Below are 13,479 nucleotides of genomic sequence, written 5' to 3'. Positions count from 1 at the left end.
ATTAGTACCCATAAGATTCTCTTATGCAAAACTGGGGTGTTTGGTACAGCTCGTCTAGAGGAGCCAGAGCCGTTTTAGAGAAGACATAATTTGTGGTTTTGTCAAAACGACTTTGACTCTTTTATTTTTTTACTTAAAAACAGCTTCTCCACGAAAATATTTGGCAAGACTGGTGTGGAGACCGGAGCCAAAGAGGTGCGCTTTTGAGCGTACACTGAAGGCTGGTTCCAAAAACGTCCGAACCGGGTCAGGTGGCATTTCGGTCATTGCAGAACCCAAGTCCGCCATCTGCGTGTGGAGCTTGGGGGACATTTCAAGCACACACAGTCACACAGAAAAAACCAAGAGGCTGAAGGCCAGACCGCCAGAGGCTGAGCCGCTAAGGCGAGGGCACAAGAGCGCTGAAGCTTCTCGAAAGTCGAAACCCTAGACCGTGCGGCCCCTCGCCCTCCGGCCTTCCACGCCCTATCCGATCCAAAATGGTCCGTCGTCCCTCCCCTCGTCCTCTTGGCAAGGCTCCGATTTGCCACAGATTTTCAGGATCTTTTTTTCTCATTTTTGTGCTTCCTCCAATCGGCTGGTTTTGATATGTCACAATCTATGTGATTTTCTCGTTTGATTCATACTACTCTGTGCGCGCGTGTGATTTTTGACGGATGCGTGTTTGTTGTGCGCACAGCATAAGCTTGGTAGAGGAAGCCGGGATAAGGTGCAGCAATTCATGGCAATAACCGGCGCAAGGTACATTTTTCAAACGTTTTTTTAACTGTTCGGAGAGATCGGTGTTTAGTGCTAAATTGTGGTTTGGTTGGTTAGTGGCGGTGGTCTGTCAATTTTGCGGGCCATTGGGAGGAAGTTCTTTTGGGGTGTAACATGGAATTTTGTATTGTCTTTTATTTATGTGGAAGGATGTGTTACCGCCTGATCTTGATTTGTGATTTTGCGATGGAATTCTGCAACGGGATGGTGGCATAATATCCTCCCCTTTTTGTTTAGGATGGACCACTTTTCCATCTTTTCCCAAAAGTTATCTTTTTTTTTTGTGCTGCAAGAGTGATCCATTGTCATTATCCTGAAAAATCAGTAGGGTTGTACATTACAGTCAGTCATGGGACCAACTGAACCTCCGAGGACTACTGTACATCTTTAGACACTGCCATCTCAACTGTATTTCTGTTAATTTTGTCAAACATCGCATATTTCACACAGTGAGAAGGCTGCGCTTCAGGCTCTTAAAGCTAGTGATTGGCACTTGGAAGGAGCTTTTGATGTTTTCTACAGCCAACCACAAATTGCTGTTGCTAATACTCGACATCTGGAAGAGCTCTACAACAGATATAAAGGTGAAATATTTTACTCTCTTTTGCACCTATCATCTTTTCTATGCCTTGTTGCTGATTTTTTTTACCTGTACATCATTTTGTGTCATGGTTGCTCAGAACCGGATGCTGATATGATAATGGTGGAAGGCATATCACAGCTCTGCAATGATTTACAGGTCATTTTTTTTGTTTTTTTTCCTCTTACTTTGAATGTATGTTACTATAGCCTGCAGTCACTTGTAATGCATAGGTATACTATACATGTTCGAAATTTGTGGACAGTGAACTGTGTTTGTTTCATTTATTCTGTGTTTTCATTTTTCTATGGAATACTTGAACTATTCAATTTTCTTCCTATCTACATTTGCTCTTGGTCTGTGAAGTGTAGTAAATTATAGATTTAGAATATCTGCAACAAACAACCTGTCTACCATGGCTTTGTGGGTTAAGTTTGACTATGTAGACTGGCATGATTGCTAACTTCAGCATTTGTTGCTTATTATTATTTTTGGCCCACAGTAGATACTGCAGGTGCTGCATGTATTTTGTTCCTATTATAAGGCCCGAGCATCTTTTATTTTGGTTGTCTATCTTGTCTTCATCTCTATGTCCTGTTATATGATTCTGATACGGAAATCATGTGTGTTTCCCTTTGTCAGGTGGATCCTCAGGATATTGTTATGGTACGTTCATATTTTATCTTGAATCTACTTTCTCTATATACTAACCAAATGCATTTGCTTCAAGTTCAAATACGAAAGATGACACTGGGATACTGTTATTTGTGTTATTTTGTCCATATATGCATTTTGATTACTTGTTCCCTGTTAACAGCTTGTCATATCGTGGCATATGAAAGCTTCCACTATGTGTGAGTTCACTCGCCAGGAGTTCATTGGTGGACTGCAGTCAATAGGGTGAGACTGATCTATGCAATTTTTATAATCATTTGTGCTACAACTTGAGATTCTGAAGTGTAAATAGATTGAATAGTTTCAAAAGATCTTACTCATTTTCAGAGTGGATTCAATAGAGAAGCTTCGCGAGAAGTTACCTTCATTGCGAGCTGAGCTTAAAGATGATCGTAAGTTCTCTTTTTTTCAGTTTGAACTGCTGCTATTGTAGCAAATATGTCATTTGAATACAAATGCTTGCATAAGCAGCTTGTTCAGCCAAGGGATAGACTAGTAATGAATGGTTTCATCTACCTATCACATACCTGTTCACTTCATACAGAGAAGTTCCGTGAAATATACAACTTTGCATTTGCCTGGGCAAGGGAAAAGGTATGGCATTTGCTGTGCACATTATTCATGAAACTGTATCAGAACATTTGTTTCATTCATATCTTGAAAAACTATATTGACAACATATTATGCTTGATTTTATAGGGCCAGAAATCTCTCGCATTGGAGACTGCTATTGGCATGTGGCGGTTGCTAATTGCTGAAAGGAACTGGTCTCTGATTGACCACTGGTGCCAGTTTCTACAGGTGTATACCAGCTTATTTTAGTAGCTAATCGCAAAGGTTTTTTTTTTCCTGCTTTGATATAAATTTATTGAATTTGTGTTTACTTGTTTGAACTTGGTTTCAGGTAAGGCACAATAAAGCAATCTCCAGGGATACATGGACGCAGTTATTGGAGTTTGTGAAGGTAACCTCATCCTCACTTATCCCCAGGAATACAATCGCGAAATGGATACCCATCATATTTAGAGACCATGCCATACTTAGTTGAATCTGCTTGTCGTGTAATGCATTTCTGCTCTTATCTTGTTGCTTCAGACAATCGATCCTCAGCTAACCAACTATGACGAAGAAGGTGCTTGGCCCTACCTAATCGATGAATTTGTGGACTACTTGAAAGAGAAAGGGCTTGTCCAGCATAGAAGGTGAACGGAATTGGGCTGTAGGGGGCAGAATTGGTCACCCATCAGGCCACCATCATTTGTATAACTGAATGGTTGGATGCTTGTATTCATTGCACTATTGGTAGTGGTAGCTAATGCAGCTTATGCGCCTGAGCTTATCCTCTATACCCAAAACTTGTGTTGAATGCTGCGATGTGCAACGAAGGCCAGTATGGACTTGAAACCCTGGTAATTGCCATTTTCGATCCTGATCACGTGCCTCGCCTGCTGATTATTGGTGAGATTCTGAGCTTGTTGCATGAACATGGCATTATTCTTGAATGTTTCACAGCGTAAATACTCTATATATACTGTAATAACAAACATAAATTGGGACATGCACAAAATATGCCTTTGTGACACCAGAATTCGAAACCAAGCGAGCCCTTCTGACAGTCCTTGAATTGGTGAAATAAGATACGGTTGCACAGATGACGCCTTAACCAATAGCATCTCTAGCAGTCAGTATCTATTGTCTAAGCATACAGATTGGCAGATTGATTTCCTAAGTATGTTCAAAAGGAACGGAGACCATTAACGAGACTGATATATAACTTAATCCACCATGTTTTGTTCACTACAAGATGGTTGCGTTCCAGCCAAAGCAGAGCTAAGGCGGCGCGTACAACGGTACAAGGCACAACATTGCAACAGAACACGCCATTGCCTTCGCAGTCATCATCCCTCAGGAACCCGAGAGAGCGCGAGCCCTTCCAGGGTCTACCTGCCTCTCCATAGGACGCCGAGGCAGCCTCCACCGCTGTTAAGACAAAAGACTTCCCCGACACGGATACTCAGCAATTGAATTATCGCAACTGGTTCTCCTTCTCGGTGGCTGCGTTTTTTCTCAGCTGAGACGGTGGCCTCGTGGCGGCAGTTCCGGTGCTATCCTTGTTGCCTGTGCTCACGGATTGGTGGGGCTTGGCAGCATTGCGGTCCGTGAGGGGGGGAGGGTTGCTCTCCGCAGGAGTCCCTGAGGACATGGCTCTCGGTAGCTTGAGAGGAATATCGGCTCTGTCCCGAGGAGCAGCTTCGGTGGTCTCTGGCTCCGACGGCAGGAGAGGCCCTGGGACGAGTTGAACTGTCGACTTGCGCCAGTTTTTCCTGGGCTTCTTCTCTGTCTCGGCAGTTTGGTTAACCTGAGAACACAACCAGTTGCACACGGAGTTGCTATGAATTATTCTGTATTAACTATAGTTGTGCAGATGGAATGATGGATGCAGTGGTTAGCTATAACACCAAAATATAAAGCACAGTACTTACCACATTATTACCAATGTTAGCCAAAGGCTTTCTTGGCTTTGCATCTTGGGCTTCCTTCTCAGAAAACGCGTTCTGAAGAAGCATGGCTCCCTGATTGGCCTTTTCTTTAGTAGAAGAAGAATCCCTGTTAGAACATTTGGAGTCCTTACAACCACAGCCTGCACCACATTGTGCACCTGAGCCTCTGCACTCGCACTTGTTGGTCTTGCATGATGAGGATTTTGAGCATGAACAGCCGTCTGATGGAAGATTTTTTGGCAGAATGCACTTTTCATCTGAGGGCTTCTCTGGTTCTGCATTGTCTTGTGTATTTTGACAATCCAGCTTATGATTTGAATTGCTAGACACTCTTCTCTGATGTTTTTTCGCTTTCCTGTTCGACTGTACCCAGTCTGAATCAGATCCATCACTCATACTCTCTAACTCGTCTGAGTGCTCACCATCTGAAATGTCCATATCGTCCACCCAATTGATGAAGTTGTCCTTACTACAACCAAAATGCTGGGAAGATCGAACGCTCTGCGTGTAGGAGGGATGTTCAGACATATTAACATGAAAAAACAGCAAAGAGTGCACTCACAAAGAAAAACTTGAAGGCACTCACAAAGAAAAATACCTTACGCTGAGCAAATCCAGTGCCATTTGACCTAGCAGATTTCTTTGCATTATTCAATGCAGTGAAAAGCTGCCGATTAGTAGAAACTAGAAAGTGTTAGCAAGTGCACGATCACAACCACAATCGTAATACACAATCATTTTATACTTCGGTGTCATCAAATTTGCACAGTACAAATCTGGGAGAATCTTTACCTGTGTATTTTGGCTCCTTAGATCCATCAGTTGTGTTTCTAACTGCCTCATTCCACTATTAAGCACAACCACCTTTTCCTTCAATTCACTAATGGTGTGTTCTTTTTCATTACAAATCACCTCTTTATCCAGTACTTGACACCTAGAAGCAAAATACAGATAAAAGAATCTGCAAATCAGGAATGTGCATACATAGCATACATCATAAAATCCTTTGAAAGAATGCAAACTACAGCATACCTTGCGGATGATGCTGACTGGAAAAGGTAGTTCATTATGTTCTTTGCCTCTGGGAGGGACCTGACATGGTACCATCTACCTTTACCATTGAATACACGCTCCCGCTCCTCTGCTTCTGACAGTTGAGAAGCCATAGACACCATGGCACTAGATGATGAGGATAACATGTTCTCTAATGCTGATATCCTAGAACTTCTAGCACTAGGAGACATAGCTTGAGGACAATCACTACAAAAATAACAACTAGTAAGCGACAATTCAGAGACACTGAAACAGATCAATTAACCCCTCATCAAAACAAAAGAGATGTAAATCACCAAACCTCATCTTGTGCTTTGATTCCTCCTTCAGCTTTGCTATTTCCTTGGATATTGCTGCTCTCCTGTTTTAAGGGGGGAAAGTAATTTCAAAAGGGGGCAGTTGTCCAAAGGTAATGCTGTGCAAAATGTATACAGAATCCACCATATTTCAATTGCAGTTCATGTATTATGCTGCTCAGATTAACCACATTTCAATTACAGTTCATATACTATGCTGCTGAGATTAGAAAGAAAAGGAGTGAATAATCGATATAGGTAATCATAAGGAATTTTGGAGACAGTTAATGATGCCACAGTTTCAGCAGGAATTTAAACATATTATGGTCAGTGCAAAATCTTACTAGTAGCCCATTATTTCTCCACATAATTATGTGTTAGGAAATCGATAGAATTGTAATATAACTATTCAACATTTATATGCACTGTCCTATGGATTGGCCCAAAGCTAATTCTCTAGTGGTCTAACCACAAGGGAGCACAATAGCAAATTGTTTTGGGTTCATATTTACATTGCATAACTATGAATCCATCTGTCTCATCACAAAAAAAAAATCCAAAAACAATGCACATATATGCATATAGCGCACCACAGATTAACAAAAGCACTAGAAGGTCAGGATGTACAAATTATCAATGCAAAACAAAGACTTACTCCTGCATTTGTCGCTCGTAATATGAGCGTAATTCGTGTGCTCTTACAGTGACTTCCAGTTCATCATCAATAGCTCGTATTAAGGCCTAGTGACACATAAAAAGAATGTTTCAGATACAGTATAAAATGCAGATGGGGAATAGTTTTTTCATTCCCTAACAAAGGTTTCTTGAAGTATACCTGCATCCCAGAACCATTTGCACCTCCTGAAAAAACAGGAAGACAAAACAAGTAGTAAAAGTAGTCAGCTAAAGAATGAGCACACATAAAACCTAATGGTAAAGAATATGAAGCCATTGGCCATGGCATCCTACCATATGTTTCACGTGATGACTTCTTTGCTTCCAGTAACTCCTTCAATCTTTTTGTAGCAGCTGCTGCTTCCTCAGTTTTCCTCTGTAGGACCTACAAATTTCAAGCCGAATGGTGTAGGCGATCGTGTTATTTTAAAGCTGAAAGAGGAAAAAAAATAAGAAACTTACCATTTTCTGCCTCTGATTTAAGGCCAAGAGCTTGTGCATCTCATATTCATTTCGTCTCCCTTCCTTCTTGAGCTAATTAATGGATATACAGCACTATCAGAACAAGATCTTTGAGAAAGAAGTTCGTAAACATGAACAGTGTTTTCAGGTCGTCCGATTAATCACGATTAGTCGTCCTGGTCAGTCCCAAGTGTTCGATTAGGAGGTATGACTCGACCAGCTCGACCAGAAAGCTGGTCGTCTGATTAGTCGACGACTAATCGCGATTAGTCGTCCAACCAGGACATGGACGACCAGTTTGGTTACTCTGTTTTTGGGCGTGTTTAACCAGGACATAGACTTTGGTTATGTAATATGCTGGCTGTGTGGCTGTTATGGTCTGCTAAATGTTTGCAACAGTGCTACTGTTAAGGTGTGTCAAGATCAAGACTGCATTAGTGTTGCTGCTTGCTAATTATTGTATTCCAGGCTTCCAGCAGCAAGCCAGCAAAGAAATGGAGTTTGGGACATGAATATGGACCTCTGGGCAGTGCAGAAAAGAGAGGAAGACAACTCTCATACATAAGTCAGCAGCTAAACACTAATGCAGTCTTGATGCTTGCTTTATTGTGTATGATATAGTATATAGAGAGAGGTATATATATATAGGTATATGTCCTGATATACATGGACGACCAGGGTCGACAAGGGTCGAATAATCGACCTGGTCGACGATTAATCACGATTAATCGTCTGGTCGGTCCCACGTCGACCAGGTTCGACCAGCCGACCTGAAAACATCGATCAACAACCTGTAAGAACAATTACCTGAAGTACTTCCTTTTCACGGGCAGCCTTCCAAGACCTAAATTGTTCAGATTCTTGCTTGATCTTTTGTTGAAGTTGAACCTACATGGAATGAAAGGAATATATGTCAGGAAAAAAACTTAAACCACACTCAGAAACATTTGGACGATAAAACACCTTCTGAGATTTTATACGATGAATATCTTCTTGTAAACGTTTTGCTGCCTCGTCACTTTTCTGTTTCTGCCTTAGAAGCTGTTGTTGAGCTTCCTGCTTTTTCTTGAGCTCATGGACCTGAAAACGGTCTGTTGTTAGAATTGATGAGGAATGCAATGAAACAAGCATTTAGCTGAAGTACAAACCTGGGATTCAAGTGCATTCAGCTTCTGAAGATAGTTTTCTTTCAGTTTTTGAGCATTGTCATCCGTAGAAGAAGATATATTGGTTAAAGCATGGCGAAGATTCTCTATTTCTTTCTACAAACAAGAATATTGTTACAACCATGTCAGGAAAAAAAATAAGAGCATAGTGTCAGCAAGGTAAGCTAGTAAAAACCTGAAGAGCTTTCTTTTCTTGCTCCAACTCATTTAACTTCTTTTCATAATGTTGCTTGAGAACAGAAGTATCACTCTTGGCAAATTGTTTCATCTCTTCCTTTTGAAACATGAAAAGGAGGTATAATTATACTCTACAAGGTGAATCAAGGCACAAAATAATGGACTACCAGATTGAGGATACATAACTACATCAGCAGGGATAGTGTTAGCAGGGCTTAACAAACAAAGGTCAAAATAGTAGAGACAGCGGACTAGTACCTCCTTTTGCTGAAGACGTTTATCTAGTTCCTGCAGCTCTTTGTCAAGTTGGTCTTGCATGGATGAATGTTCTCTCTCCTTTTCTTCTTCATCAACTTCACCTGAAGATAGTACAGTTATTGATAGTTTCGAAAGGACACTGGTGGTCTAGGCTGGAAAAATATTTGACAGTTTTAGGAACAAGTTTGGTGAATAAGAATGTGATACAAAAAAGGTAATGTTCATTGCTGATTTCTAACATCTTTCCAGGAAATGGTTAAACAAATAATCAACTAGAATATGTTTTTCTTTCAAGTGTTTTATGTAGTAACATCAATCTTAATAGCAAGCTACAGCACAACCTATATTCCCAAGTAAAGGTTCAACTTCAGAAGCGAAATCTAAATTAATCATCATGTGGAAAAACAATAAAAACATATTGTAAGCATACTCGAATAATTCTGAAAAGGGTCGACTGTTGGAAAGAAAGCTACTTCTCACTATAAATGATTTGAGGAAATGGCTCAGTGGCTTACTTGAAGCATCAGGTGTTCCTACTTCACATCCAGAACCCAATTCATTTAGTAAAATGTCCCGCTCCATGGCAAGTTGATCATTTAAGCCATGTCTGCAAGCATTGGAGAAGTTTTGCCGCATCAGTTCACTCTCCAACTGCTGTACTTTCGATATGTAGCCCTTCAAGAGGTCCATGTCCTGATAAGAACAAAAGAGGTTGTGGTGAGATGGCATAAAAGGGTGAGTATAAATCTGTTTACGGCATACAGATGTAGTTACACTCACTTGGTCATTATCAGCATTTTCAATATCATCCCATGATTTTCCATTCCTCGCGGATTCAATCTTCAGCATCAACTGATCCCTTTCCAACTGTATCAAAGTTGAATAAATGGAGGTCCTTAATAAATTTATCATTCTAAGGTGATATGTCAGAAGCGATTTTCATGTCTAACTGGTTGGCTCCTGCGCTATAAATTAACTGCATATGATTACCATAGAGAAATTTTACACAAGAAGACTGAGATCATAGGCATATACTGATATACCCAGCTAAGAGAAATGAAAATGTTTTTTTTTATTTTGAAAGGAAGAGAAACAAAAATGTTACATCACAAATCCAGCACATTCGAACAGAACAAAAAAGTTATAGATTCATAGATACCTGAGCAGCCCGTGCCCGCTCTGCCAACTGCTCACATGACAATTCCCTTTCCTTGAGTTCATTGTTAAGCTCAGAATTCTTTAGCTCAAGAAGAGAGACCTTTTTCTGCAGCAACTGAAAGACAAAGGAAAAAAATTAGGTCACAAAATCAACTGGTTGGACCAGCCAGTCAAGACAAACCCACCTGAAGTTCTTCTAACGCTGCACTCCCACTGCGGGAAAACAAAAGCTCAGTTTGCAGCTGCTCCAGCTGGCTCCTCAATTTTTGCATCTCTGCTGTAGCTGGATCACGGTTTACCACTGCTTTGTTTTGAATGTTCCGTGCGCGATTGGCATATTTGAGTGTATTTATGGTTTCTTCTGCATTTATATCAGCAGGGCTAATGCATGCTGCATGAAAAGAGTAGCAAAGCATGATTTAAGTGCCTCAAACACTAGGACTAGGACATATGTCTTGGGAAAAAAAATAGACCTACCAATCATGACAGTTTTGCTATTTCCTCCTAGAGAATCCTGCAAAAACGATTTATGTTTTGAGACAGGTCCAAATGCAAATCCAACAAACAAAGGAATTTGTAAGCCTAATACAGCCCATAGGTCCATGAATCTGGCACTAAATACCATAAGGAAATTCAAATGATGTGGTGTACATATAATACTAAATTGGCATGGAAATAAGTGCTGAAACATTGCATTACATTACATTACTATGAGCATAAGAGTTCTCACCTGTAAAAGACGGGTTAATTTGCTATCCCGGTATGGTACAAATGCTCCTTCTTTCCTTTTCTTTTCATCGCCTAGTGCACTTATAACATTGCCAAGAGCTAGAAGGCCTTTATTTATGTGTATCCCTGTGGACATGAAATAGACAACAATCTTATAACCAGTTGCACAATTACCCAATGGACTAAACCAACATGTACAAACGTTCGGTGAGCCTTAATCACCTTCTTTAAGCCTAAGTCCATCTGCTCCAGTACGTTTAGCCCTTTCAGAACCAGCAAGATCAACAAGGTGAAACTTCGATGATATTATGTCATAATCACTGCTGGCTGACTTGTCAGATGTACCAGATATTCTCTTTTGTTCGACGCATATTGTAAAGATGGCATGAGAGCGACTACAAATAAGCAGCACCATCCAAATAAGAACATTATTACTTTATTGGAATGCACAGCAAATATAGTGAACAAACAAAACAGCAATGTACTCTGCACTAATGGTCCTTGCAGAAAGAAAACATGTGTATGATGTTCGTACAGCGTACCTCGACTGCCTATTCATGTTTGTGCTTGCTGTTGCACGTGACGAGGACCCACGTGTCAAATATGATGCCATTTCTTCTTTTGACTTCACCTCAGCCTCTGTGACACCAGCAAGGGTTATGCCTCCAGTTGCAGTCTCTCGAATTTGAATCGGCACTCTGCCAGGTGCTGATGCTTTTGCCATAGAACCTGCATCAGGTCTTGCAGCAGCTTGATTTGCATCAAGCAAATCAAAAACATCTTCCTTGAATATCTGAAATTCATAGCAGCACAGCACACAATGATAACAAGCTAAGAGCCGCTGGTACAAATAAGAAAGAAACAAGTGCCACTAGGTATCTTACCTCAATAAAAGACACTCTAATTAAAAACTCGGAGCCATCCTTTGAGGTATCAACTTTTCTAAATATTGTATCCATAACTTGAGGAATTATCCCTCCAGAGTTGCCTTCACAACTGTAGTCAGTACCCATTGTGTATGTCTTGCCAGAACCAGTCTACAGTTATCAAAGAAAAACAACATAATTAGCCAAATAATCATCAAAAAGACAGTCATCTAACAAAACATTGGCAACTTCATCGTACAAAAGAAATGCACCTGGCCATATGCTAGGACAGTGGCGTTGTATCCGCTGAACAATGCATCAATCAACGGGTGCACGCATTGCTCAAATATTAATGATGATGAAGGACCCGAGCTGCCATAGACGTGGTCAAAGGTGAAGACATGGGGCCCAATTTGAACCTGAAACAGAACAGAAACAAATGATCATATGTCTGAACTTACAAACCATTTCGAAAATGTGTACCCTGCAAAGAGGCATGTGCTGAGCTTTTATACGTTCAAAATCTGATTCAACAAGTATATTGAAATTACTACTGCGAAATTATATAATACTATATAAGAGTCACGAAATCAGCAAATACGATGGTCCTGAGCATCCTCCACTGGAGATCTTCAGCACCTATGTCCCTTTGTGGATCAGCCCACCCAATTTTTTATACAAGCGATGCTGATGAACGCATCGATTCCAAGTCCCGGAAACATCAAGTTTTCCACAAGCAGACCAAACCAATCAGACACAACAATCGGTACCTGCGGTTCGCCGGGCGTGACGGTGACGCAATCCGTGCAGCCCTCCTGCAGCTCAGCCGTGATGAGCGGCCTTATGTTGACGGCCACCTTCACGCTATCCTTCTGCGGATGCGCGGCCGCCGCCTCCGAGGTCTCCATCGGAACCCTAACCACGAATTCCCAGGCTGATCAGGCAATCATCAGCGAATAACCTAAAATCGCCCCCAAAATGCGGGGAAAAACTCACCTCAAACCGGCGGATCGGACCGGATTGGCGACGCCCTGCAACATACAACGGCAAGCTGCGCGTGGATTGCGGGTTCGGGATGCGGCGAGTTGGGGATCGATCGCCCCTCGAGGAGAGAGAGAGACGAGCGAAATGGCGAACGGGTGAGAGCGAGAAGCGCCCGCTCGGAGGATTTCGAAAACTAGGGCGTCGCGTGAGCTGCGGCGGCTGCCTATAATACTCTTCTTTAACTTAACGTAGACCGTGTCTATGGACCGATACTGAATGGAGTTATACGGCCGTGTGTGTGTGAACACGGGACCGGTATCCGGCGGTGTATGCCTGTATGGACTAAGTGTATAGAAGTTTTGTGCCAGGTGACAAGAAACGGGGCCGCAACGAGCTGTGAAGACTCGACGAACCTGGTCTATGCGCATGGTGCATCTGCCCCGTCGATTTACAAATCCATTGCTAAATCAACCGTTCCTTTGCGGGGTGTGTTAACACGTTGTCTGAGAGCGTGGTCTATGGGCGTTGGAGAGGGTGGTGGTGGGCTGGTGGCCCCAGATGCAGCGATGCAGACAACTCCACGTTCTGGATGCGGTTTCGAATTCAAACGACAGGAAATGACGATTCTAGCCATGAGAACGGCTCTTTTTGTTGGGCAGTGCCCTGTTGGAAGGGAATCTCGAAGCCTAAACTGGATTAACAATCTTTGTTATTATTAAGGAGATTGGATCAACAACTTAACATTGACCTAGCTGTAGGGTCACACCCCTAATTGCTGGAGATGGGCACAACTGGGCCGTAATATATTGCTAGTTTTCATATGCTGATTTTGGAGTCTAAAGCCTAGTCATCTCAGACCTCGTTCAGTTTCGAAAATTTTTAGGTTTTAGGTACTATAGCACTTTCATTTTTATTTCATAATTATTATTCAATCATGAACTAACTAGACTTAAAAAATCCATCTCGCGATTTATAGATAAACTATACAATTAGTTTTTGTTTTCATATATATTTAATGCTTTATACATATATTGTAAGATTCGATTTGACAGAAAATCTTTAAAAAAAATGGTTTTTTGGATGAACTAAACAAGGCCTGATTTTTATGGTTTGTTTGAGCCTAGCTTTCACGTGACAGTG

At 41.4% G+C, this 13,479-nt stretch overlaps 2 protein-coding genes across 2 annotated transcripts; one reads left to right on the top strand and one right to left on the bottom strand.

Moving 5' to 3' along the window:
* Positions 237-3,449, top strand: LOC8075721 (DCN1-like protein 2). The gene is made up of 11 exons (XM_002454255.2): positions 237-482; positions 680-741; positions 1,210-1,343; positions 1,440-1,498; positions 1,982-2,005; positions 2,157-2,239; positions 2,342-2,406; positions 2,559-2,608; positions 2,714-2,815; positions 2,919-2,978; positions 3,110-3,449. Exons 1-11 carry the CDS (start codon positions 480-482, stop codon positions 3,218-3,220), a joined length of 753 nt encoding a protein of 250 aa, XP_002454300.1. The 5' UTR covers positions 237-479; the 3' UTR covers positions 3,221-3,449.
* LOC8068592 (kinesin-like protein KIN-4C) lies at positions 3,603-12,537 on the bottom strand. Its single transcript, XM_002452520.2, has 27 exons — positions 12,352-12,537; positions 12,126-12,270; positions 11,628-11,774; positions 11,374-11,526; positions 11,032-11,282; positions 10,712-10,884; positions 10,491-10,615; positions 10,238-10,274; positions 9,946-10,151; positions 9,762-9,875; positions 9,383-9,469; positions 9,118-9,295; positions 8,603-8,703; positions 8,343-8,441; positions 8,150-8,263; positions 7,965-8,081; positions 7,809-7,889; positions 7,002-7,073; positions 6,834-6,924; positions 6,700-6,725; positions 6,520-6,605; positions 5,870-5,929; positions 5,548-5,775; positions 5,308-5,449; positions 5,114-5,182; positions 4,498-5,016; positions 3,603-4,373 (listed from the first exon to the last, which is right to left on the bottom strand). The coding sequence occupies exons 1-27, from the start codon at positions 12,393-12,395 to the stop codon at positions 4,041-4,043; spliced, it is 3,798 nt and encodes a 1,265-aa protein (XP_002452565.2). The 5' UTR covers positions 12,396-12,537; the 3' UTR covers positions 3,603-4,040.

This window comes from Sorghum bicolor, chromosome 4 (assembly GCF_000003195.3).
Source record: "Sorghum bicolor cultivar BTx623 chromosome 4, Sorghum_bicolor_NCBIv3, whole genome shotgun sequence".
In the NCBI taxonomy this organism is placed as follows: domain Eukaryota; kingdom Viridiplantae; phylum Streptophyta; class Magnoliopsida; order Poales; family Poaceae; genus Sorghum; species Sorghum bicolor.
The sequence above is the reverse complement of the archived record's forward strand: the minus strand, read 5'-3'. Positions and strand labels throughout refer to the sequence as shown.